Source organism: Gadus morhua, chromosome 14 (assembly GCF_902167405.1).
Source record: "Gadus morhua chromosome 14, gadMor3.0, whole genome shotgun sequence".
In the NCBI taxonomy this organism is placed as follows: Eukaryota; Metazoa; Chordata; class Actinopteri; order Gadiformes; family Gadidae; genus Gadus; species Gadus morhua.
This window is the reverse complement of record NC_044061.1, coordinates 19510378-19535781: the sequence shown is the minus strand read 5'-3', so window position 1 is coordinate 19535781 and position 25404 is coordinate 19510378. Positions and strand designations below refer to the sequence as shown.

Genomic DNA, 25404 nt, shown 5'->3' with positions numbered 1-25404 from the left:
CGTTTCTAGTGCCACCAAGTGTTTAGGCCCAGTACTGGACAGAAAGCCGCCACTGAACTGCTCTAAAGCTAAACCAATATTCAAATCAGCAGACCGTATTGGTATACTTAACGACGGAATTTACCCGGATAATTGATACAAAGTCAGGGGAGAAAAGCACACTTTAGAAGCTATGCTTTTGAACAGAGGGAGGCACGGAGATGAAAGGGAGGTGCAATGGACAGCAACAGACTAGGGTTGGCTTAAATCCCTTAAATGGTAAAAATATCAAAATATGTGCCATCGATCGTTATGACTCACCGTAGAGGCTATAACACGCCGTCTTACAATATTGTAACATGCCTTGATTCACTCACTGTTTATATTCCCTTTAACACATCAATATTTTTTGTATTAGGCCTACATTGAATTGTATCCCATGGGTTTACTCTGTTGGACTATACAATATCCTATAGGCCTGCTTTACTTCCTACATTACATACCTAACCAATGACTGCACTGTATACACCACAGTGTCCCGCCCTCACCTTTGCTGAGTAGCCAATGGCAGGCTCCCATGGGACTGCTCTCCGATTGGAGTCAGAGCCATACAGGTAACTCAGGGGGAAAAAATAGCAAGCAGTGAAAAAAACCTCCGGGGCTTGCTATGGAGTGCGTGTAAAAGCAACACGGATTTCCACCCTTCTTCTTTACCAGTTAAACCAGTATCTCTGGATAGAACATTCTCAAGTTTTGGAACAGGTAGAGTCTTTGAACAAAAACTCTCGTGTCTCCTTTGAAAAATAATCTCTTTTCTGTCTCCCGTTTACTTACGATTGAGTTTCCAGATCTTTTGTTCGCTCTACTTATCACTTGGAAAAAGGTGAACCCTCGTGTTATTTTTATTTGATCTTTGCTTTAATTGTAGTTTTTACCCTTGTGGTCCCTGATGGCTTCGCACAGTGATACTCTGGTGGTGTTCTTTGGGGCAACAGCTGGTGCAAATGGGGGTAAACTGGGTTCGGATGAAAGGGAAATAATTCTCTTGGTGTGGCAAATTGTGGATCTACATGAGAAAAAGGTACGAACCTTTCTGGCCCTTTGTACAGGTCTCTTGTGTAGCTAAATGTTTGTGGCATTGTTGTCTTATCTACCTTGTATGTGGATGTATATGTTTGACAGATGACTTTAACGCAACAAGGTGTGCTTTCTGACACTGTCCGCACTACACACATTTCAACCTCAGATTTCACACAGAGCCTCCTCTACAATGTGTGCCGTAACATAGTTTCAGACTCATGGTGGGGGGGTTATAATATTGTAACATTTCACAAGAACGCATACCTTTTTGGGTAAACGTCCTCGCCTGTCTTTGACAATTAAGTTTTTGTTTCTTCAACTATAATTGTCAATTGTTTGACCCGGAAAGTCCATTTCCTGAAATGGTGGTCGGTAGGCTAGTAGTGCGCCTAGTAGTAGTATCCTAATTGAATTGAAGATTCAATGATGACGTATGGATATAACATTTGTCAAACAATGATGTTACGTTCCATGAATCAATCAAATCCCTTCTCAGGTCGGCAAACTTCATAGATGTCTCGTCAAGCCAGACACTTTGGAGTTGACAGACGAGTGTAAGGAAGAGACGGACCTGATTGTGGACGACCTCACCAAGGCCGACCCCCTGGACAAGGTTCTGCAACAGGTGAGACCAACTGCCAATTAAACCAACCAGACCGTTCAATCAATGTCAAAATGCCAATGCACGCTTTTGTGTTGTATTCAGATTCCACGCGTTGTTTTTTGCTTTGCAACGTTTGTTTATTTCTTGAGAACCATGTCTCACCAATGTGAAGATTGGCGTTCGTCTTACGGTTTAACATTGCTGACGGTTTAAAAATGGTTTAAGAGCTAGGATGGGCTAGCCCTGGGGCTGTAGGGAGATAGAGGGAGCGTAGTCGCAGGTCTAGTCTTGCCCCAGACTGATGCACGCTACAGACATCTGGAAGACGGAATGTTTGCCTGGGAAGTGGGAACGCACCAATGGAAAACCGATAGAAAGAATAGACATCGGGTACATAAAGAGTGAGAGTGGGTGGGTATTGTATAGGCCTATGTACCACGGTCGTTTTGCCAAAGGCAGAATGAGTTGATTCACATCGCTTTAAGATGGGACCAGGATGTGGATACTGGTTCCTTCTTGTGACTCGGGTTGTTTTGACAGAATTGCGTAGGTCACCAAACGTGTTTTTCCGCCACCCTAACCTCATTATTTGCTGACACTCTTTGGCTCAATGGACGAGGCATCTGCCGTGCCTCCTCCTTTTGTTTTGGTAGTTGTTGAAGAGCTGCTATTATCTTGAATGACTTCAGAGTGATTTCAAAGTCAAGATTAGTCCATCTATGCAGTTAATTTCAAACATGTGCGAGCAGGTGTGAATCCAATCCAACCGTTTGGTTAATTATGAACGTTGGGTTGATATGCTCGTCAAGCAAAAGAAAAAGCTCCAACAAAATGATCTGTCCTCTTTTCTGGACTATGGTGTGACAGTTTCCTGCCATAGACCTATTTCAAAGCGTGACATCTCAAACCAACATGGATGAGTTTGTTTGCAGAACCTTCAAATATTAACCGATGTAATCAATTCTTACCTTTCATGCTTTTGTCTCCTATTTCCACTTTCCCTTGCACATGGTATTTCTAATGAATGAAGCATTGTTGGGTAATGATGTACAATTAAATATAATTTTAAATCCTATATGATGTGCATAAGGTTGTTAATCTAACTTTTCATCCAGGCTCTTTAATAATAATAATAATAATAATACATTTAATTTAGAGGCGCCTTTCAAGACACCCAAGGTCACCTTACAGAGCATATAGTCATCATACATTATTTAAAAAAACAAGACATTGTGTAAAAATAAATAAACATAAGCAATAAGAAATAAATAAAACAAAAACAAGACAAAACAAAAAAACAAGGCATTGGAGTTTATAATGGAAGAAGTTCCAATGAAACTAACCCAATGCAATGACAAATACCTTCTTCAGATTGGACTGCCCCATTCAATGAATCTTAAGAAAAAACACTGACTCAAAAGACACAACAAGAAGGATACAGCCCAGACATGCGAGAGGCCATGCTGCACACATGTTGTTGATTTATGTGGTTATTTTGTTTGTCTTTCTCCAGTTAAAGATTTATTAATGTATGACAACAGGAGGGATTATGTTTGTTGGCGATAGACCTGCATTCAACCCCTCCAGGGATAATAACTGTTATTTAGTCAAACCTCACCAATCAGCTGGTGTAGCGTTACATTGAAGCTAGCATGTGTAAGCAGTGTCGGAGGAATGGCTAACCTGCTGGAGATAGTTGTGTGGATTGACAAGGGCCATCGGGGGTTGGGATCAGTTCAATTGTTAACTTATTTATTCCCCAATCCCCCTATGGTAAAGAGTACTTGGTACACTTTTGAAGGATCAAGTAAGGCAGCAAGTGAGTTGGATTCAGCCACTAATTATGCAGCAGATATCCATCAGTGTGACTTGTTTTGGTCGCATAAACAAGCCAACACGTGTCGGATCCTGTCTGTCATCCCTTGACAACTAATTAGCATAAAGACCCTGACCATCCCTTCCTGAGGAAAATTAAACCCTCTTTGCATCATGGGATATAGTATGCAGGAAATAAGTGCGCTTCAGTTCTTCGTACATCAGACGTACATTGACACCAGATTTGTAGATGTGTACGCTATAGGTTACAAGTGGACCACTTCGAGCATGGCCGAGGAACTGGTAACTGTAGCTCAGTATCAGTAACATCATGGGTTAGGACTGAGCTCCGTGGGCGGGCCTGGCTCCTCTTCACCTGTGTATCAGTGTGGAGCTTCGGCTGACTTTTGCTTTAGGCCACGAGAACGGCAGCATGTTGCAGCCTGAGACTCGATGCACCTGATACATAGCTTCTCCCATGACGCACAGAAGGTAATGGTAATGATCTTTGACTGGTTCCCGTGATCTTTCCTTCCATTTTCTAAATGACCCCTGGCTCCTTCAGTCCTCAAAGAAGGACTGAAGATGCAGTCAAATACAATACAGTCCGTATTGTATTTGTGTTTCTCATTTATGAAGGAGCCAGATCATTCCGATATCTTTGTCTATCAAAAGCTCTGACAATCATGTTCAGGATCACACTTAAACCGTATACTAAGAAACACAAAGGAACATTCCCAAAGCTTACATTTATTGGATTTAAAAAAAGGCTAATTCAGAAAATAAGAGGAATTCCATTGCATAACAGAACTAGTCTGTAGCACACAAAAGCCAACCAATACAGACTTAAGAGACAGAAATCTGAAATACGACTATCAGTTTTTTCTATCAGTTGTAAATGGTAAACACCATTTTGTTGGGACATACACCAAGGTGTTGTATTCACAAGGATATTTTATTATGGCCAATAAACTGACCTGTGTCCGTGGACCGTGGCCATAAATTGCAGATTGTCATTGGTTATCTTTAGGGACGAAATACATTTTGGTTAACTTTGGCCCAAATTAACCTTAATAAATACCCATGCTTCTATTCTTTAAACCACTAGTTTACTCCCACATCAATCACAGAATTCTCTTTACCTGCACAGATTCACATTCCCTGCTGTTTCAGTTCTCTGAAGCAGCGAGTTTCAAAATTAAATGGTGAGTCATTTGGCTCACCCTTGGTGTTATCGGCCCAAACCCTTCCCTATTGTGCAGCAATGAATCTCCACGTTCAAAGACTGTCTTCCTCCTCATCAAAAGCCATGCCTTCCATTGAATCTGACAGTGCAAGACTTTTCCAGACAATTACATATATACAAAGGTTGGTTGATGCTTACTATTGATGCTATCACCGTGACCTGATAATGGTTTAATCGTTTTGGAGGTCAAGGTTCATGTCCTGACCAAAGTGACTTTACATTTTAGATTGGGCATGGCAATCAAACAAGGGTCCCTGGCTAAGAGTATTGTTAATGAATATATGTACTTCATTGCAATAGTTAACTCTTAGTGGCTGGAAATGACAAGTTGTTTTTTGGACACCAAATTGTTTGGTTACAAATAATGAGAGAAATAATTACAGCATCTGGAAGACATCAGTCGAACATTTAGCAAGGGCAGAACAGGATAATGTATGGTTTGTCTGCTCTATTATGCGGTCGGGCATACACACAGTAGGCGAGAAAGACACAAGGAGTGTCGCAACCTTTTCAAAGGTCTTTACCTTTTGGTTGGTAATCCGGTTATAGTGCTTGAACAAGGTGTGGCAGCGTTCACAGTTGCATGCAAACACCACTCTGATCTGGGGTTAGGTGTCCTGTCGTCTAAATGTATAGAGACATTTACAAAACTTGATTAAAAAGTAAAAAATAGGTTTGTTAGTACAATGACATTTGCCGTCAGTGTGTCAATGGTTTAAAATGGAATGTTCAGTGTGTTCACCTCCCAGCCAAGAGGTACTGGGATCCCAAATGTCTGCAGACCACAAGCAGGTATCCTGGAGCAGGAGGGCCCGACTCCCTCCCTCACCTACTCCTGAAGGACCTGCATCTGAATGCGGTGTAAAATCGTTTTGGATTAAAGTGTCTGCTAAATAATTGAATGGTAATTTAAGCGTTGCTTGTAAGGAGAGTATTGGTCAAAGTACTGTACGTTTGTGAGGGGAGTTTTCATGCATGCAGAGAATGTGTTCCTACCAGGTCATAGGGAGCGGGTTTCTGAAATCCTGGGTCATTAAATGGAAGCCTCCTCCTCCTCCTTGTCCATCCTACTCTTGGTACAGTGAACTTTATGACCCCTAGCTCTAACCGGCCAATTGTTAAATAGCTAATACTCTGATACCCTTGGCCACTTGGGCCCTGGGTCGTTAATTCTTGGAAAAGGTAGATGGTACACAGACCATGCACTCAAAAAGGCGGTATGCTTCCTTACCGAATGTTATGTTGTGTTCTGTTTGAATGCATGCGGTTCTCAAACTTTGATATGGGTTCCCTCCAGTAGTACACCACGCAGTGGTTTTGCGTGTCAGTGAACAGGGGGTTGGTCTGGGTTCCCATCATGCTGATCCACTAGTTATTGGACAGACAGGGACACACGACTCGACAGGTTCGCCATTCCTTGGCCGGTGGCCAGTGCGGTGTTTTTAGACGGACAAGTGACTCTCTGGCAGTGGTGACTGTAAGGTCAGCATGGCTGTAGTGGGAAGGGGATCCCCAGGCATCGATGACGACTCTGGCTCCATGTTTCAGCTTTAGAGGACGAGGACTATGGATGAGCACACTTTTTTTGCAGTCAAGGTGGCTCATTTGCAAACACTGTTATTTGATCTAAATGATTCGGTGTACGGTGTAGTGAATGAAACATTTTGCGAGAAGTTGTTGCGGATTGATGTCCTAGGTATATTCTGGCTGGTTGTTGTAGTTCTACCTCACTTGTCCTGTTGCAGAGCAGGTAGAAGCCCCCCCCCCCCCCCCCCCCCCCCCCCGCCACGACGGGCCTTGCTTTCATTTCAGCGTCTCTCGGAGCGGCAAGCTCCAACCTGCACGCATAATACTCTCTCTGACTGCCTGAGGAATCTGTCATAGATGGTAGATCGCCAATGGCCCACTGAAATTACCCCAATGCTCCCATCAATCTGTCAATCATTAAAGTGTCCCAGAAGATCGCTGTGTGCCTGCCGATATGCATACACTACACCGCGGAGTACAAAAGCTGCCTTTTTACAAGTCCTTTATTTTTCTCCACTGTATCACATTAATTTCTAGGAAAAAAAATAAATCACTGGACATACCTGCGTTATTCTGTATTGCATGACCGATATTCTATGACATTTATTCAGTCATTTTGTAATTAAATAATTGCCCCAACATTTAACATGTTTAACAACATCTCACAATTTAACATGTACAGAGTAAAATCATACTCTGTTTATCATCCTGTCACTTTGGGGCTGTATCCAATTTCCGATTCACATTGAATTGAGAATTGCAGATTAACCTGTTCCCAAATGTTTTTTCTGTGTAGCTCTGTGATCTAAAAACTAGGCAATTTGTGTCAAATGTCATATAGGGACAGTGATGATGTGGAGGTGACGTTTTCTGTTGATGGTGTAACACCACTAGGGGGGTTTACACAACACTGGTAATGGGGCTCCTTCAAAACTGCCTCGTTTTGGCTAAACACAGAAAAATATGGGCTTCTGTGCTCCGCTTGATTTGGCCCATATTGTCTACGGACGGAGGAGTAGTCTGACTGCACACACACCCCCACACCTCCCCCCCACAGGGGAAACGCTAAACCTGTTGAACATGCTCTTTATCTGGGGAAACTAAACTGGCCTTATGTCCTTGATCAGACCTAATACCAAACACTAGTTTGTTTTGAACCGTTTTCTAGCCTTGAATTAATCGATCTCTTCAATATCTCAATGTCTAACTATTGTTATCCTAATGTTAATCGAACAATCTTTCTTTTCATATATATATATATATATATATATATATATATATATATATATATATATATATATATATATATATATATATATATATATATATATATATATACAGGTGCTGGTCAAATTATTAGAATATCATGAAAAAGTTGATTTATTTCAGTAATTATATTCAGAACGTGAAACTTACATATTATATGAATTCATTACACACAGAGTGATATATTTGAAATGTTTATTTCTTTTAATTTGGATGATTAGTACTGACAATTACTGAAAATCCCAAATTCAGTATCTCAGAAAATTAGAATATTAGTTACGACTAGTACAAAAAATGATTTTTTAGAAATGTGGGCCAACTGAAAAGTATGAACATGGAAAGTTTCAGCATGTATGGCAATCAATACTTAGTTGCAGCTCCTTTTGCCTGAATTGCTGCAGCAATACGGCGTGGCATGGAGTCGACCAGTCTGTTGCACTCCTCAGGTGTTATGAGAGCCCAGGTTGCTTTAATAGTGGCCTTCAGCTCTTCAGCATTGTTGGGTCTGGCATCTCGCATCTTCCGCTTCACAATACCCCATAGGTTTTCTATGGGGTTAAGGTCAGGTGAGTTTGCAGGCCAATCAAGAAGAGGGATACCATGGTCCTTAAACCAGGTACTGGTAGATTTGGCACTGTGTGCAGGTGCCAAGTCATGTTGGAAAATGAAATCGTCACCTCCATAAAGTTGGTCCGCGGCAGGCAGCATAAAGTGTTCTAAAACTTCCTGGTAGACTGCTGCATTGACCCTGGACCTCAGGAAACACAGTGGACCAACAGCAGCAGATGACATGGCACCCCAGACCATTACTGACTGTGGAAATTTTACACTGGACTTCAGGCAACGTGGATTCTGTGCCTCTCCTGTCTTCCTCCAGACTCTGGGACCTTGATTTCCAAAGGAGATACAAAATTTACTTTCATCTGAAAACATAACTTTGGACCACTCAGCAGCAGTCCAGTCCTTTTTGTCTTGAGCCCAGGCGAGACGCTTTTGACGTTGTCTCTTATTCAAGAGTGGCTTTACACGAGGAATGCGACAGCTGAAGCCCATATCTTGCATACGTCGGTGTGTGGTGCTTTTTGAAGCACTGACTCCAGCTACAGTCCACTCTTTGTGGATCTCCCCCACATTTTTGAATCGGTTTTGTTTGACAATCCTCTCCAGGGCGTGTTTATCCCTCTTGCTTGTACACTCTTTTCTACCACATCTTTTTCTTCCCTTCGCCTCTCTATTAATGTGCTTGGACACAGAGCTCTGGGAACATCCAACCTCTTTGGCAATGACCTTTTGTGTCTTGCCCTCCTTCTTTAAAGTATCAATGGTCATCTTTTGGACAGTTGTCAAGTCAGCAGTCTTCCCCATGATTGTGTGTCATACAGAATCAAAACGAGAGACCATTTAAAGGCTTTTCCAGGTATTTTGAGTTAGTTAGCTAATTAGAGTGTGGCACCAGGTGTCTTCAATATCTGACCTTTTCACCATATTCTAATTTTCTGAGATGTTGAATTTAGGGTTTTCATTGGTTGTCAGCTATAATCATATTCTTTTTGGCAAAAAACACTCATAATGTATCAGTCTGTTTGGAATGAATGTATACATTCTACAGGTTTGACTTTCTAAATGGAATTAATGAAATAAATCAACTTTTTCATGATATTCTAATAATATGACCAGCACCTGTGTGTGTGTGTGTGTGTGTATATATATATATATATATATATATATATATATATATATATATATATATATATATATATATATATATATATATATATATATATATATATATACAATTTCATCTTTTATCCTATATGATATACCTGGTTGCCGCTGTATTTATTTTGGGATTTATTTCCTACTGTAAAAGGTACAATACAAAATGAATGTGGTATTATTGTTGATTGTGTTGAAGTTCCTTCATAATCCTAGACCAGTGGGCAAAAACACAATGTGTTTGCCTTTTTAATGTTGACTGGTACATTTTATTTGTATTCATTTTTATGCAGCATAGCGTCGCTCTAAGGGCTCATACACACTGGATCAGGCGTTGTGGTGGTTACCGCACACTGCTGCGGCAATGTGGTAGTGTCACTTCATGGTTTGTTTGTGTGCCAGCATGTTGTGAACTTAAACCGTTCCCACATGATGGGGTTGCACAGCGTCGGGAAAGGACAACATGGCTGCGATCAGTCCCTCTGCCATCTTCAGAGTTTTCAGTAACAGCCCAATGCAACAATGCTAACGTTACATGGTAAACAAGGTTCTTCTTCCCTTGGGCGTCTTCCGGTCTGATCGCAGGCTTACCTTGGCCACTGCAGACTGATGTCGGGTTGCGTTTCTCCAAAAGTTGATTGCTAAAAATTGTCCATTCCAAAGAGTGTTTGAGCTGGCATTTCTGCCAGAACGCCTGAATCAGTGTGAACGGGCCCTAACCCTGGTTTCTGTCCCTCCTGCCTGCCTCTCCCCTGTTCCTCGAGCAGTTCCAGCAGTCCGTGCAGGCAGAGTTGGAGGATCTTGGCAGGAATTCCTTCACACTCTGTGTTGACGGCCCCCAGGTCATCCGACAGGCCCTCCACCCGGAAGCGTCCAAAAAGGTACAGGCTATACCGCTATGACCTTCACCACCAGAACACACTTTCTCCAGCGTGCCACATTGATGAACGTCTTGTAAACTACACTTTCACTCTTCATGGTGTATTCTACTGTGGGGTCTGATCTGAGACTAAACTAAAGCTTTCTCAGTATCGCTCCATTGTTTGCTTCTTCCCAGCATGGCACGATTATCGGCTGATTTACGTAAACATGATACAATTTACACAAGAATCATAAAAGAAAGTGATCTGTAAATCAGACTGCTCAATTTCTGCTGACTGTGACTCCAGGTTTACTACCAACATTGCATTATTCAATATCATTTTTATTTGCCATCCGTGTTTACTAGTCAATTTCTTTAAATGACACAGCGTGTTTTGGCCATTTCACTTGGTGGTTAATGCTCTTGTGTAAATGGGAATTATATCATTCTGTTATATTCTTGTATTAAAATGCATCAGTGTTTTTGTAATGCCTCCGTATTTTTTCCCTGACTCTTGCCTTCAGAACCTCGTGCTCCCGGAATGTTTCTTTTCGTTCGTGGACCTGCAGAAGGAGTTCCACAAATGCTGCCCAAACGCCGGCCCTGGGGAGGACCTCAATATCTCCTCCATGCTGGAGTGTATCCTTCCAATGTTTTCAACTAGTGTGTGTGTGTGTGGGGGTATGGGTGGGTGTGTGTGTGTGGTTGGGTGGGTGGGAAGTCCAATTTTGTGTCTAGTGCTTTGCCTTCTTTAACGGTGAGGATGCAGACCTGGGTCTTTCTTCCGTGTCGGAGCACGCGTCCGGGCTGCTCGATGTGAGGAACATGGTTCAGCTGGCACTCCACATCATGGCAGAGCCTCTCAGTACGTACCTGCCACACTCACTGCTCCAACTTCCTGTTCGGGAACGGGGAAACCCCTCAATGAAGTGGATACATTATGTTCAATTGACTTGGTGAAATGTGTTTCAATATACGGTATGTATTTTACTCTAATTTAAAGGGACAACTTAAATTCAAACACTACCGCTATGGAAGATGAAAGTACCATTGTCCTGCTCATGACAATGGTAAAAGAGCTGGGAAAATCCATGGGGAAATCTTACACAAGTAATAATAAGAACAACAAACAAACCCCTTTAATACTTTACAAAGACAAGGGATGGGCCACTTTGTCTCCACACCAGACAGTGTTTTAGAGGGAAGTAATGGGTAAATATCAGGGTTGCAGTCTGTCCACCTCCTTATTACCCGGTGTGACCATTCATCTCGTGGGGTATAACACCCAATAACAGGTGGCAGGGAGTCTGCAGACTGGCCTAACCTGTACAACAGCTAATTGGAGAACTCTGTGGTGTCATTTTCAGGACAACAATGCAGTCCAACCACTTGTGCATTGCAACGATTATTGTGTAACCTGATATGTGTTTTTAAATGTGTTTTATGCATGATTTGATGACTGTGTGAACTATTATATGTGACCTTCATTAATTCCCGTTTTTTGTTTATCCATCCCCTACAGACCACCGATTCTCCTGCTTTGAGTCGGTGAAGTACAAGTTTGAGTCGGGCACATGGTACGTATGCGGTTCTGCTCCGGGACACAGTGAAACCCGACCACGCTGGGTTGCACTCCGGTGGGCCCCTCTCGCCACCTTTCTCATGCCTGGTTGGTTATCCCCCTCGACGCCTGGGCCCGAGGCTACTGGCTCCTAGCATTGATTACAGCAACAAGGAAACCACAAGTGTGTAATTAAAAGCTGGCCAACTTTGCCATCAAGCGCTTAGCGGGCTCTGCTGTCGCCGGGTCATTTGCCGGCAGCCCGTGGCCTTTTAGAGAAGGAGCACGCTTCTACGAGGGGTGGTAAATACCCTGCTGTGGGCGTACCTGGACCTGCGATGTGGGCTCTTTGTCTGGGATTCTCGTCTCCATTGAGCAAACTATTGATTTGTACCACAACTTACTGACCTCAATGTGCTGACTGACGCAGGTGGAGCAAACAGTTATTTAAAATTCATTCTGTTGGGCGTTCAATATATAATTACATTTTAAGAAAATCATATTGATAAAATATTGTTTAACCCTCAATCTAACTGCTGATCAGGACTTTAAAACTATTACTACAACTAAAACTAACTACTACTACTGCTACTACTACTACCCCTCCCTCTCCCCTTTTACCATTAGTCTTGTGGTTGTGGTAGCTCAGGTTAATGTATTTAACATTTGTAAATTATGATAATCTCGCTCTTCCTTGTTTGTTTTCTCTGAATCCTTGGCAAAGCAGCAAGACAGATCCGGTAGACAGTGAGACTGTGATCCGAGCACGGGGCCTTCCATGGCAGTCCTCAGACCAGGACATAGCCCGCTTCTTCAAAGGCCTCAACATCGCCAAGTATGTTATGCCATTACGTGACCATCTCAAAGATTTCAGCTCTATTTCTCACCAGAGATGAAAACTGTGTCATTGCCGACAACCAGTTCAAAACATTCATAAAACTGCAAATGCTGGGCTTTCATTAGTGGGCCATAGGCTCAATCACCATCGTGTCTCATCATTCAGTGATGGATGGTGACTTAATAGACATTCATTTATAAGAAAATCCACAACATTTCAAGGTTGACTGGACGACAGCACGTTACTGGTTTTATCCTAGGTTCCTCTTGTGCTCATTGTGTCATATAGCTTACGACTTACAGATGTCTATTTCCGTATAACTTTATAAATGCAATCCATTTAAAGGAAAGTGTTGTAAATTGTAAGGTCCAAGTCCTAAAGTGGTCTAGTTGGTATAATGTTAATATATTACATTAAATGATTGACCAGCCTCGCAGAGATGGGCAATGAATTCACGATTGTCAACATGCAATTAACAAAAGGAGCAATGGATTCAACCAGATTTTAAGTCTCACCAACTGCTAACGAAATGACACCGAATTTGAAGGTCAAAGTGCATCCTGTGTGTTTGTTCAGAGGAGGGGTGGCCCTGTGTCTGAACGCACAGGGCAGGAGGAACGGCGAGGCGTTGGTTCGCTTCGTGAACGAGGAGCACCGGGACCTGGCCTTGGAGCGCCACAAACACCACATGGGTAGCCGCTACATCGAGGTACGCTAGCCCCACGTTGGTTCACCCTGCACGGGACACCGTCCGGTCTGTGGACCCTTTACGGCCCCGACTGCTTCACTGATACTGTCTATACAATACTAGAGGCAGTTCTATTCTAGTATTCCTACATTATGGGTCTGCAAGCTAGACTTGCGATTAGTACTGCTACCACATGATGTATGCCGGGGTCATTTGAGGCCATTTTTGGTCTGTAAATAACTACCATGCACGGTTTCTTCTTGAGGACAATTTATGATGCAAAGGAAATGCAGTGGTCACGAATTTATGGATCCAAGTAAAACGGAATCCTTTCACCACCTTATGCTCAAGTCAGAGGTTGTGTCCATGGAGAGTGTATGCAAAGGAACGAGGGTTGAGTTTGGTTCTGCTGTCGGGTGTCTTACTGTAGTTTCTCTCCCTGTTCCCCCATCAGGTATACAAGGCAACCGGGGAGGAATTCCTTAAGATCGCTGGAGGTCAGATTTCACATGTTTCTTTTTTTCTTTTCCACCCTCCCTTCCTCTCTATGTACATGTCTCTCTCCCTTTTCATCTCTCTTCCCCGGAAGAGTCAAGGCATTGTGCCTTCAGTTACAGTTTTTCCCCCTCGTTTCAAAACCCACTCGAGCCCCTCTCCGTCGGCCCTTTAAAGAGAGTAGTTCTCCATTGAAGCGTCACTCTCCTTCCTGTTGCTCTGGTCCAATCCACTCGTCTCCCTGGCACTCTATCCCCCAGGGACAGAAAGCACGCTTTGTCAGACAACACCCCCCCCCCCCTTCCCTTCCCTTCCACCTCTACACCACCTCAATCCCTTCCTCTAGCAGCCCCGCCCCTCCCCTTAGCCCCCAGCCCCTGTAGGTCAGCAGGGAGGGAAACTCGACCCCTGGGCCACAGCCAGTCACCTGTTCTCTGCAGGTACACGCTTCCTTCCCCAGGTGGGGTGGTGGCGGAGATGGGGGACATAGGGGGGCACCGGGCCAGTGAAAGGCCCAGCACAGAGCTCGCACAAAGGGGGTGTGAAGGGACAAAGGCCCCCTGCGGCCAGGGCCTCTGCGGCCAGGGCCCCTGGGCCCGGGCCCAGCAGGCAGCAGAGCGGGGAACCTGCCAGGCCGCGTGTGACATGACCGGGGAGACAGCTGCATCAGATAAATGGACTCAGGCGGGCAGTGGACGGAGACGAATGTTCAGATTGAGACCAGATATTGTCCGACTGACCCACCCTTGTTTTGAAGGTGCAGCCTTTCTGTCAAAAGTTGAGCAGCCATGTTCTGTGGTAATTGAGGCCTGATTAGTTCATGGCTGTTTCATAAGAACAGGTTGTGCAGGCAACGGGCATGGGTGCCTAACGCCGACTGATTTGCCCTTTAGAAATGCGTGCAAAAGATATTTTCACTTGTGTGACAGAGTAATTCCCATCTTGTGCGGTTTGGTCTCGTGTCTGTACTTGATAATTTTTTCAAGCGATAGTACTTCTATTCCTTGGTGAAGCAATAAATTATGGGGTGGTGTTTAGTGTTAAGGTGGTGGTGTTAAGCAGGGGGTGTAATTAAAACCAGCCGTTGGCCCCCGCAGGCACATCCAACGAGGTGGCACAGTTTCTGTCCAAGGAGAACCAGGTGATCATCCGCATGAGGGGGCTCCCCTTCACGGCTACGCCCCAGGACGTGCTCTCCTTCCTGGGCCCCGAGAGCCCCGTGACGGACGGCGCCGAGGGCCTGCTCTTCGTCAAGTACCCCGACGGCCGGCCGTCGGGCGACGCCTTTGTGCTGTTCTCCTGTGAGGAGTACGCTCAGAACGCCCTGCGCAAGCATAAGCAGATCCTGGGGAAGAGGTACATCGAGCTGTTCCGGAGCACCGCCGCCGAGGTGCAGCAGGTGAGAGGCTCACTTCCTGACCCCCAAAGTCACTTAAGGTGATGGTGTTTTCACTAACATCAGACGGGACTTAAGATGATGGTATTTTCACTAACATCAGACAGGACTGAAGACGCTGGTATTTTTTACTTGCCCCCAACGACACTTAAGATGATGGTATTTTTATTAACATCAGACCTGACTTTAGATTATGGTATTTTACTAACCCTCGACGTCACTTAAGACGATCGTGTTTTTACTAACCCCCGAAGTCACTAAAGATGATGGTGTTTTTAATAATCCCAACGTCACTTAAGATGATGGTGTTTTTACTAATCCCAACATCACTTAAGAGTTAAGACGGTCCTTTTGCTAACACGAGACGGGACATTCGGCTGTTATGCCTCAATGTAAAGGACATTACTCTAGCTGAAGTGGCACATGATTAAAACTACAAAGGTATACAGACAATATGTCTAGAGGCACCATAAGGGGTGTAGGAATGTGGGTTTAAAAGTTAAAATCATAAGCAGGGTTTTGGTCGTTCGTTCTTTAGCCTAGAGACACTTTCTTTTTGTTTTGGTCAGAGCCCACAGCTGCCCTCTCGCTGTCCCCATTGCATTGTGTGTTGAAAATGGAAAGAGTCCTTCTGCCTAGAGTCCTGGTGTTTGCTTTTTTAATCAGCAAGTTTCATGTTTGCACAGCTAAACTTGAAACTGACCCCATACCAAGCGCACACATCTGTTTCTTTCAACAGTAGCCGTATGCCACTGTTTACATGCCATTAACCTCAATCATGTTCATAGATATACTTTCTTTATTTAAGCAGAAACAGACACGACCAATCCTTTCAAGAATCAGGAAAGATTAGCCATTGTTCTCAAATGATGTGTTTTATCAGTCAGCGAAGTCCCTTCATGTTTTTCTTGGCACTTGATGTGTGAAGGGTTCCTTTGCCTGCTGGGAAAATCTGTATACACAAGGTATCATGATTACCGGAGGACTGAGTTGGAAGAACAGAATTGTACGTGTACAGGAAGTACAATTGACTTTTTAGGTATTGAAGGGTTTAGCCAGTTTTTATAGACCCCAGGTTAGTTGTTGACATTCTGTCCAGATGTATATCAGCCATGACTTTTCTAATCATTGAATCATCGAGTGCTCCCATAACTGCCCAGGCTAAGTAGGCGCCTCCAATAGTGCACAGAAACTGGTAAATCCAGAATTTTTGTTTGTGTGTTTACACACTCACATTCATGGTCACGGACGTGGAGACTAAGGTGTGCAGTCAGTTTCTGTGAAGATGGTGGCTGCCATTTTATAGACGGTGTGATGATTCTGATTCAGCATCAACAAGTTACCAGGTTATAAGGCTTGAACGTGGAACAAAACTGTCACACAGAACACATATTTACCTATTTCCCCACTGAGCTTGTCCATTTGCTACCGATGGGTCGAAGCGGTATCAAATCCACAGTTTGATCCATATTCCCCCTCAGTGCTCATGACCGAGATACTTTACACTCATTAATTCTATCTGCTCGCCTCTCAGACTTGGCTCAAGTCCGTGAGCAGGCGCAGGGGCGAGCTAACGAAGAATTTAAACTTTGGGTGGGTTAGTTTGTTTGTGGGCACTATTGGATAAAGCTAGCTAGCCAGGGCAGTTTTTATGCATTTGCCTGGGCTAAACCGATCAAAGATGGAGCTATTTGAGCTGCTTAACATTTCTTTGGAATATAATGGATGTCAATTTTCGCCAACTGCCGTTTATGGTACAAGACCTCGCCGGGAGAGGAGGTTGAGTAAAAATCACCGCTGGTTTACTTCTAGACATTGACAATGTTAACAATGAACCTGTGGGTCTTGGCGTACCAGCCAAACCCTTAACTTTTGGCATGAACACACTCTTCTGAACACATTCGGTTGTTCTGTGCCTCCCTGTGAAGGGCTCGACCTACACCAGTACACTAATCGCATTAAATGGGTTGAATCCCACACTGTGAAGCTGCTAAACCACTTCATGTATCATATTATCGCAATCAACGCATTATATCGTCCTCTCTGAAGGTGCTTAACTACGTGTTGTATAAGACTCATTAAACCCATGAATCGTACTCTAAAGGGGCTAAACTACTACATGTATCACATTAACCCATTACGTCCTCCTCTCTCTCTGTGCTTTGACTACATGTATCACATTAACCCATTACATCCTCCTCTCTCTCTCTGTGCTGAGACTACATGTATCACATTAACCCATTACATCCTCTCTCTCTCTCTCTGTGCTGAGACTACATGTATCACATTAACCCATTACATCCTCTCTCTCTCTCTCTGTGCTGAGACTACATGTATCACATTAAACCCATTACATCCTCCTCTGTCCCTCTCTAGGTGCTGAACCGCTACATGTCAGCGCCGCTGATCTCAACGCTGCCGCCGGCGCCCATTTTGCCAGTTATGGCCACGCCCCCCTTCCTGGCCACGGCCAACACGCGGGACTGCGTGCGCCTGCGCGGCCTGCCCTACACGGCCGCCATCGAGGACATCCTGGAGTTCATGGGGGAGCACACGGTGGACATCAAGCCGCACGGAGTCCACATGGTCCTCAACCAGCAGGTCAGCCCCTGACCCCTCCCTCGCCCCCTCCCTCCCTCCCTCCCTCCCTCGATGGGCTGGGACAGAGGATATGATGGTTGTGTAGTTTTACATTGGGTGACGATCAAAAGCGATGAATGACTTTGTAATGCCTGTGTCACTAAAATGAAGTTAAAATGACACCAAAGAGAAGGAGTGACATGAATATAGCAAACTGCTGCTGTTAAACTATAATTAATGTGAAATGCTCATTTTGTGGTTTGATTAAAAAATGTCATCCCCCATTACTCAATACTAATAACCCTAATTTGCCAGCTTAATGTGACGTGTGCTATGTATTTGCGGATATTAAATAATTATATCAAGCTGCTATCCTTTTACATTTATTATTTAGGAAGTTATCCAAATGCTAGATACTTTATCCAAATATTAGATAACTTAAATCTTTTGAGGGCCTTCAGTTGGTTTTGGGGTTTCGAACCCAGAAGCTTTTGTGTGGTTGGTTTAGATGGTAGACGATCTAGTGGCATGAACACCACCTCCCTCCCTCCCTCCCTCCCTCCCAGGGCCGTCCCTCGGGCGACGCCTTCATCCAGATGAAGTCCTCTGACAAGGCCTTCATGGTGGCCCAGAAGTGCCACAAGAAGACCATGAAGGACCGCTACGTGGAGGTGTTCCAGTGCTCCACGGAGGAGATGAGCATCGTGCTGATGGGAGGGACCCTCAACCGCAGCGGCCTCTCTCCCCCGCCCTGCAAGCTGCCCTGTAGGTTTCCTCCTCACCCTCTCCTCTCCTCACCCATCTCTCCCCCGCCCTGCAAGCTGCCCTGTAGGTTTCCTCCTCCCCCATCTCTCCCCCGCCCTGCAAGCTGCCCTGTAGGTTTCCTCCTCCCCCATCTCTCCCCCTCCCTGCAAGCTGCCCTGTAGGTTTCCTCCTCCCCCATCTCTCCCCCTCCCTGCAAGCTGCCCTGTAGGTTTCCTCCTCACCCTCTCCTCTCCTCTCCCCCTCCCTGCAAGCTGCCCTGTAGGTTTCCTCCTCACCCTCTCGTCTCCTCACCCATCCCTCCCCCCACCTTGCAAGCATGTATATTCAACTCTCACACCCCAAATGTTTTAAAAAAGCAGTTTTAGTTGTGTCTTGTATGGTTGATCTTCGAACTGCTGTGATTGGATGGAACAGACTCAAACTGTGTGTCTGGTTGCCAGAAGTACTGCATGGGTTTATTGCTATTCCTTAATGCTATCTGATTCATGTTACGGCCTTTCATTCGCCGCATGCGTTAACACAAGCAGTCTTGTTTCTGTTAGCGGCTGGGCTGCGGTCCTCACGTCTGTACTTTGCTCTTTCGGCGCACCCCTATCTCTTCCCGGTATTCCAGATTAGATTTGGATTTTTCCGCCAATGGGCAACACCTTCCCCTCTCCCCATTGGTTCCCTTTGAGTTCCGTTTATGACCTCATCGTTCACATGCTCTCTTTCTAAACGGTAGAGCAGGAGAGATGATTAGATATACCCCCCGTCCAGACCAACGGAACCCCTCTTGCACACACACCAGTAAAACATTTGCATGCAGTGTATGTATAGAGCCGAATATTGCAAATGAAGTCAGTTAACATCCTTATTAAAATCAGTTTTCAGAGCGTTCAGAGCATTTTATTACCCAATAAAAAGGTGCTGTCACTATATCAAAAACAAGAATGTGAAATGTTTCCTCTTGGGTTAGGGCTTTGTTTGAACAGTTATCCTTATCTATAGCAAAAGGGCCTAGCCCTAGTTTGGCAGATCGACACAAGGTCAGTGTTCTGGGATTTAAGGTTAGGTGTGTGTGTGTGTGTGTGTGTACTGGCCAACACTGCTGACTTATTGAACTTAGTATTACCATGCAGTTCCCATGCATGTTAGGCCACTAGCATGTAGTCTGGGCAGAAGGTATAAATGGTGCCCTGTGTTGGAGACCTATTTACATCACCTTACCTATTTGTTATGACGCTAATGTGGTTGGGGACCTCATTTATTCTATTTGGTTCAATGACTCAGGTAATGGTGACTTTTACAGAACAATGTGTCACCATCCCATCAACAGTCTGTCTGTCTCTCTCCCTCCCAAGGTCTCTCCCCCCCCACCGCCTACGGAGCCTTCCCCAGTCCGGCCATGTTGTCGGAGGCGGGGCTCTACCAGCCCCCCCTGATGGCGTCCCCCCGACCTCAGCCCCAGCACAGCGGCCACTCGGCCACCCCCGCCCTGGCCTACTACCCCCCCCAGCCCCACCTCTACATGAACATGAACTACACTGCCTACTATCCCAGGTGTGTGTGGACATGAATCTTGATGCCATGCATGCTATGGTAGTGCAACGGTCCTCATTCAATGCAGGCATTTATGCCTGTCTTTAACAGGCCTGTGTTATTGCATGCATCGCATTATGCTGGTTGCACCATGCAAACTCTAGGGGGTGTTATTCAGCCTTCAGAGCCTACGCGAAGCATCATCACCAGGGGATGCTGAGAACAATGGAAACGTGTCAATAATATCGGAGCAACTGCAGAGCTGTTAATACGGAATGGCTCAAACAAGTTTCAAGATTCCACCGTAGCAACCGTAGCCCTAGGACTCTGACACCAGCGATGGTGGCCACTCAAGATGGCGGTCCTCTTTTGAAACCAATGAGGTAGTAGCAGCTGTGCTAGTCAGAGAACCAGTGCATCGCGGCGAGATAAGACGCATCGTGTACTCGTTTGGTGTTGGTTAGCACAGTGCAACGCCCAAAGTACACGCGTCAGTCGGTGCCCACCGTCCATCCTCGTCCTTCACATCTCGCCTTCTCTTTCCTGTTTTCCGATCCTCCCTTCCTTCTACCCTCTCTCTTCTCCTCCTCCCCCACCAGCCCCCCGGTCTCTCCCTCCACGGTGGGCTACTTCGCCGCCCCCCCGGGCGCCATGGCGTCGGCGGTGTCCCAGTCCCACCACCCGGGCAGTGCGGCGGCCGCCGCCGCCGCCCACCACGCCCACGCGGCCGCCGCTCACGCCCACGCCCACCACGCCCACCCTGGCTCCTCCCCCATGATGGCGTCAGCCCATGGCTCTCTGCTGCGCATGCAGGGGCTGCCCTACAGCGCCGGGGTCAAAGACATCCTCAGCTTCTTCCAGGGCTACCAGGTCGGTAACCGTGGCGATGGGGGGGATGGGGAACACAGTCGGGGAAGTGTGGGACTAATTGTTTTAAGTATTTGTAGTTTTTTTTTTTAAACCTGCCCTAGGGTGACTTCTAGTAGAAAAATTAGGTTCTGAGAAACGCAATGTGCTCGTCCACTAGTCCACCCATCCCGTGTATTCTCATAGATATTTTTCATTGGCTCCACTTGCTGATGTGTGATTGATCTGTTTGTTCCTCAAGTTATAGGAAAACCAGCACAGGATCTTCTCTTTACAGGAGGTCTTCTGTTCTCCCAGGTCCCTCCATGAAATAATTGTACTGTTGATCGTGACTTTATCCCACAGACGGAGCTGGTGGTCGCTACTGATTGGTTTATTTGTGCCTTGTTGATGTGATTGTGAAGATGATGATGATGATGATGATCTGTGCTTTAGTTGGTGTGAATAACTCCCTCTAGTTATTCCCTGCCGTGTTAAATAGTCTTGTGTGTTGACTGTTGGCTGAACCGTGGTAATGTTATCTGCGATAGAGTGAGTTAGGAACACTTTCTCAGTGTCTCTTGGCTGTGACTGCTCCTCCCTCACTGACTTTCTCACTCTTCACTCTCTGGGTGACAAACCTGCTCTCCCAGCACAACGGATCTCCATTACACCCTCACCTGTGTGTGTGTGTGTGTGTGTTGGCTTACCACCACTAAGTGTGTTATTCTGACTGCCACTATGAATGTGTCACTGTGTGTGTTATTCTGACTGTCACTGTGTGTGTGTGTGTGTGTGTGTGTGTGTGTGTGTGTGTGTGTGTGTGTGTGTGTAGTATGCTCCTGAAGACTTCAGTGGCGTGGGGCAGCTCAGTGATCAGGCCAGGAGTCTGATCCAGCCTAAAGAATGGCTCTGTCTTTAGACCCCCACCCCACCTTTTCCAAGGTAAGGGGAGCCTCCTCACCGCCTCGTCTCCTTGTCTCCTCGCTTCCTTGAGCACCCAGCGGTGTTCCACTAGGTCTATACAGCCCATGGATTGTCTGGGTTAAAGGTGTAGTAGATGTGATATTATTCGGCCTGCTGGCCGGCCAAACCAGGCCACTAATTAAAGGTACAATATGCAAAGTTCGCCATTGTCAAGATAGCCCCAGACTCTGTTTTGATAAAATAACCCTCTGCTCCTCACCCCCCCCCTCTCCCTACTTTCTCCTGAAGCAACCCTACCTGAAAAGGCTAGGGTCACTATTTGAGATGTAATCTGACATTTCTCTTTGTTGCTGCAGAGTCTGAGCCATAAACCTAGAGCCCTGTAGCCTTCAGGTTACGTTTACCTGCCAATCAATTTAACGCATATTTCAAACAGACGAGACAAACAGATTGCATATTGTACAAAAAAGATAAAAAATACGTTAACGTCTTTTGACGTCAAAGGCACCCAGTGCAACTTTATGTAAACATTCAATGAAAAATAAACATTCAATTTCTAGTCTTTTTTACACGTAGTAAGTTTCAATAACTCCATACCATTACATATCGACATTCAAGGAGCAAAGATGAGACGTCGCTGTGTGGTGAGAACTGATAGAAAATCGTAAACAACAATCGCCGGTGGGGAGAAGCCATTTTTCCATTGACTGGAAGCCTGCTTTATTTATTGTAGGTTACAAAAAATAAAGAAAATGGCGGCATTGTTGTCGTTATCGATTTTCAATCAGTTCTCACCACACAACGACGTCTCATCTTTGCTGCTTGAATGTCAGTATGTAATGGTATGGAGTTATTGAAACTTACTACGTGTAAAAAAGACTAGAAATTGAATGTTTATTTTTAAGCCTCGAAAGTTGCACTGGGTGCCTTTTAACCTTGGAATGTGTACACCTTGAACACTAATCATTGGGCACACACAGGGCTTTTTTTTGTTGTTGCAGTAATTTCTCCTTGGAACAGTTTCTTCGCTGTGTCGTCGAATACTGCATTTCCCTCATGCTCTTGAAACATAGAAACTACACATTGCATGTGTAGTGTTTAGTGTTACACGCCAAGATTTCGATTAAACTTCATCAGTAAAGTATTGTGATGCAAACCAACGTCTGTGAATGGTACTAAACTGGTGACCGATTGTGCAAGATGTGTCGTCTGCCCTTAATTGGCCCGTGCTTTTGTCTCTGTATGGCCTTGGATGTTTAGGTTACTTATAGTTCCCTAACCACCTGCCCAACGGGTTAAGGGTCTTTCCCCTCCGGATCCAAAGGCTTCTTCTGTGCTTTCTGGCGCCCCCTGATGTTGACATGACTCAGCCTTAAATTGATGGTGTGTATCCTTGTGTGTGTGCGTCCGTTTTGTGTGTCCACAGCTTCCACCAGAGGGCGTCATTGTCCTGTACAACCTCAGTGGCCAGTGCAGCGGTGAGGCACTCGTAGCCTTCCCTAGCGAGGAGCTGGCTGGGCAGGCTGTGCTGGAGCGCTCCCACCACCTCCTCTACGGCCACCCCATCCGCCTGGCCTTCTGTACCTGACCCCCCCCCCCCCCCCCCCCCCCCCCAATTCTTCCACAATCCCCCCTAACCCCCACGCTAGCTATCATCGCCATGGGGATCCATCCAGCGGTTTCCCGTGACCCGCCTTCTGTCGCTCCTAGTCTGCTTTCTCCCAGTGTACGATGTACGTAAAGTACTAGAACTTTTGTTTCATTTCAAATGTTAGCCAGACAGAACTTGCTGTAAGCCCAACAAGAACCATCGCTTGAACCCGTTGGTCCGATATTAAGAGTTTTGGTCCGATATCAAGAGTTTTGGTCCGATATCAAGAGTTTTGGCTATCTTGTCCTTCGGGGTCGGAGAGGGATGTGACCGGTGGCCATTTTGTCTGTTGCTTGGAATTTATAACAAAAGGACAATTTGCATGAATTTCACTGGCGGTACACACTAGAGACCGATGTCTGCGTCTAGGATTTAAATATGAAAAGATTATGATACTAAAACCATAGTCCTTTTGGAAACCGCCCCTCTGCTTTGAAAGGCCATATCTTTAGTTAGTGTTTTGCAGTGTGACTATTGGCCATGCAAAAAAAATCCTATGCTTACTTATTTTCTGTCTTCCAAGCTTCGAGCTCCATGTATGTGCCTGTAATTTGCTAATGTATAACAGTTATGTGCCTTCGATTTTGATACAAGTACCGCAAGGACTTCCTGTACAGCCAATGAAAAAAGCCATATCGTCCACTTCGGATTTGTACTACTTACCTAGCCAGCGGAGGGAATGCAAGTGTCTTGAGCTAGCTTCAAGTTCACCTAGCCCCGTTTCCCCTTGGGTGGAGTGTCTGAATGCTGTATAATTGTTTTTGTTTCTTTATGTTCTGCTTGATGTAAAAAGCATTGACGTATGGCATACTGTCATCCAAATTAGACCAATAAGCACTGTAGTTGTAAACAAAGGGAACCAAGTGTCGACTCGTATGGCGCAATCAATCGATTCTATTATTGGATGGATTGTTCTTTGCAGAAGTGGAGTTTTTGTGTTTATTTAAATGTGAAAGTACGGAGACATATCCAGAGATGGTTGAACTTGGCCACGCCTCTTCTGTTCATTGTGTCTATTTATGTAGATTCAAATTGTACCGCACTCTAGATCCATATCTGCGTTTTGGCAAAACAAAAAACATGCGTATAGCTTTGTATGATGCTACTGATGTGTTCCAAGGATGCAGATCATGTTTATTTTTTTGTTTCCTTGTCTTTTCTGTGACTACAATCCCAGAGTGCAGTACTGGCCCGCATATGCGGCTCGGCTGACCTCTGGTGGCAAGAGAGAGTGGATTTTGTTTTCTTGGGCACAAGTTTGGGACTTGTTCAGATAAGAGTTTAGAAGTGTATAAAAAAAATTAACAATAAAGATGTGATATCAATTTATTTGGTGTTGAAGCCATCCATTTATTTGTATAGTCCTGTTAAGTTCTAAAAAATATACAATATACATGTGTTTCAGAAGCATGCGTTTCAAAGGGACTGGCAGTGTTGTATTTGGTTCACATGTTCCCTAAGGCCTTAATAGTGAACACTACGTGGTACACTTCTAAATTGTGGCAATTCATACATTTATTATGCTCCCTACAGAAAATAATCAGTTAATCTGGTCAACAAAATCATGTAAGCAGGCACTCTGACGGCGGAGTTGCCAGAAGAGCATGGATGTGCCGGCCATCTTTTCGGAATCTTGAATGAATATTGGCTCCATGCATCTTCGATAAAGTGTGGAATTGAGTGCATCAGTTGCACACGCATAATATTTAAGTGGCTTATGGATGTTTAGTATGCTGTGTGTGTGTGTGTGTGTGTGTGTGTATATATAGGTTATCCGATTTGCCAACTCATATAAGATGCAACTGCAAAAGGGTGACTCCCCAAATGGTGCCCTACATAGGGCACAAGTGAACCCATTCAAACGCAACCTCTGTCTTTGGCCTAGCGGTTGAGGAACAATTGAAAACGTGTGTGTGTGTGTGTGTGTGTGTGTGTGTGTGTATGCATGAATTAATGTTCCTCCTGAATGGGATACCCACCTCCACACAACACAATGGAGCACTTTGCTCAGACACTTGGGTCTAGTCCAGGCCGCCCTGAC

At 45.0% G+C, this 25404-nt stretch overlaps 1 protein-coding gene across 2 annotated transcripts; it reads left to right on the top strand.

The window, feature by feature from the left end:
• Window positions 1-588: 588 nt before the first annotated feature.
• On the top strand, window positions 589-24692 carry esrp2 (epithelial splicing regulatory protein 2). Of its 2 annotated transcripts, XM_030376327.1 has the most exons (17): window positions 589-741; window positions 908-1060; window positions 1556-1684; window positions 10001-10114; window positions 10620-10734; window positions 10865-10960; window positions 11618-11672; window positions 12384-12491; window positions 13071-13203; window positions 13637-13679; window positions 14775-15076; window positions 17450-17674; window positions 18220-18418; window positions 19762-19960; window positions 20539-20809; window positions 21621-21730; window positions 23139-24692. In XM_030376327.1, exons 2-16 carry the CDS (start codon window positions 929-931, stop codon window positions 21705-21707), a joined length of 2208 nt encoding a protein of 735 aa, XP_030232187.1. In that variant the 5' UTR covers window positions 589-741; window positions 908-928; the 3' UTR covers window positions 21708-21730; window positions 23139-24692. The 2 variants fall into 2 exon arrangements, with proteins under 2 accessions (XP_030232187.1, XP_030232188.1); XM_030376328.1 differs by lacking the exon at window positions 21621-21730 and having other exon boundaries at window positions 590-1060; window positions 12381-12491.
• Window positions 24693-25404: the final 712 nt, after the last annotated feature.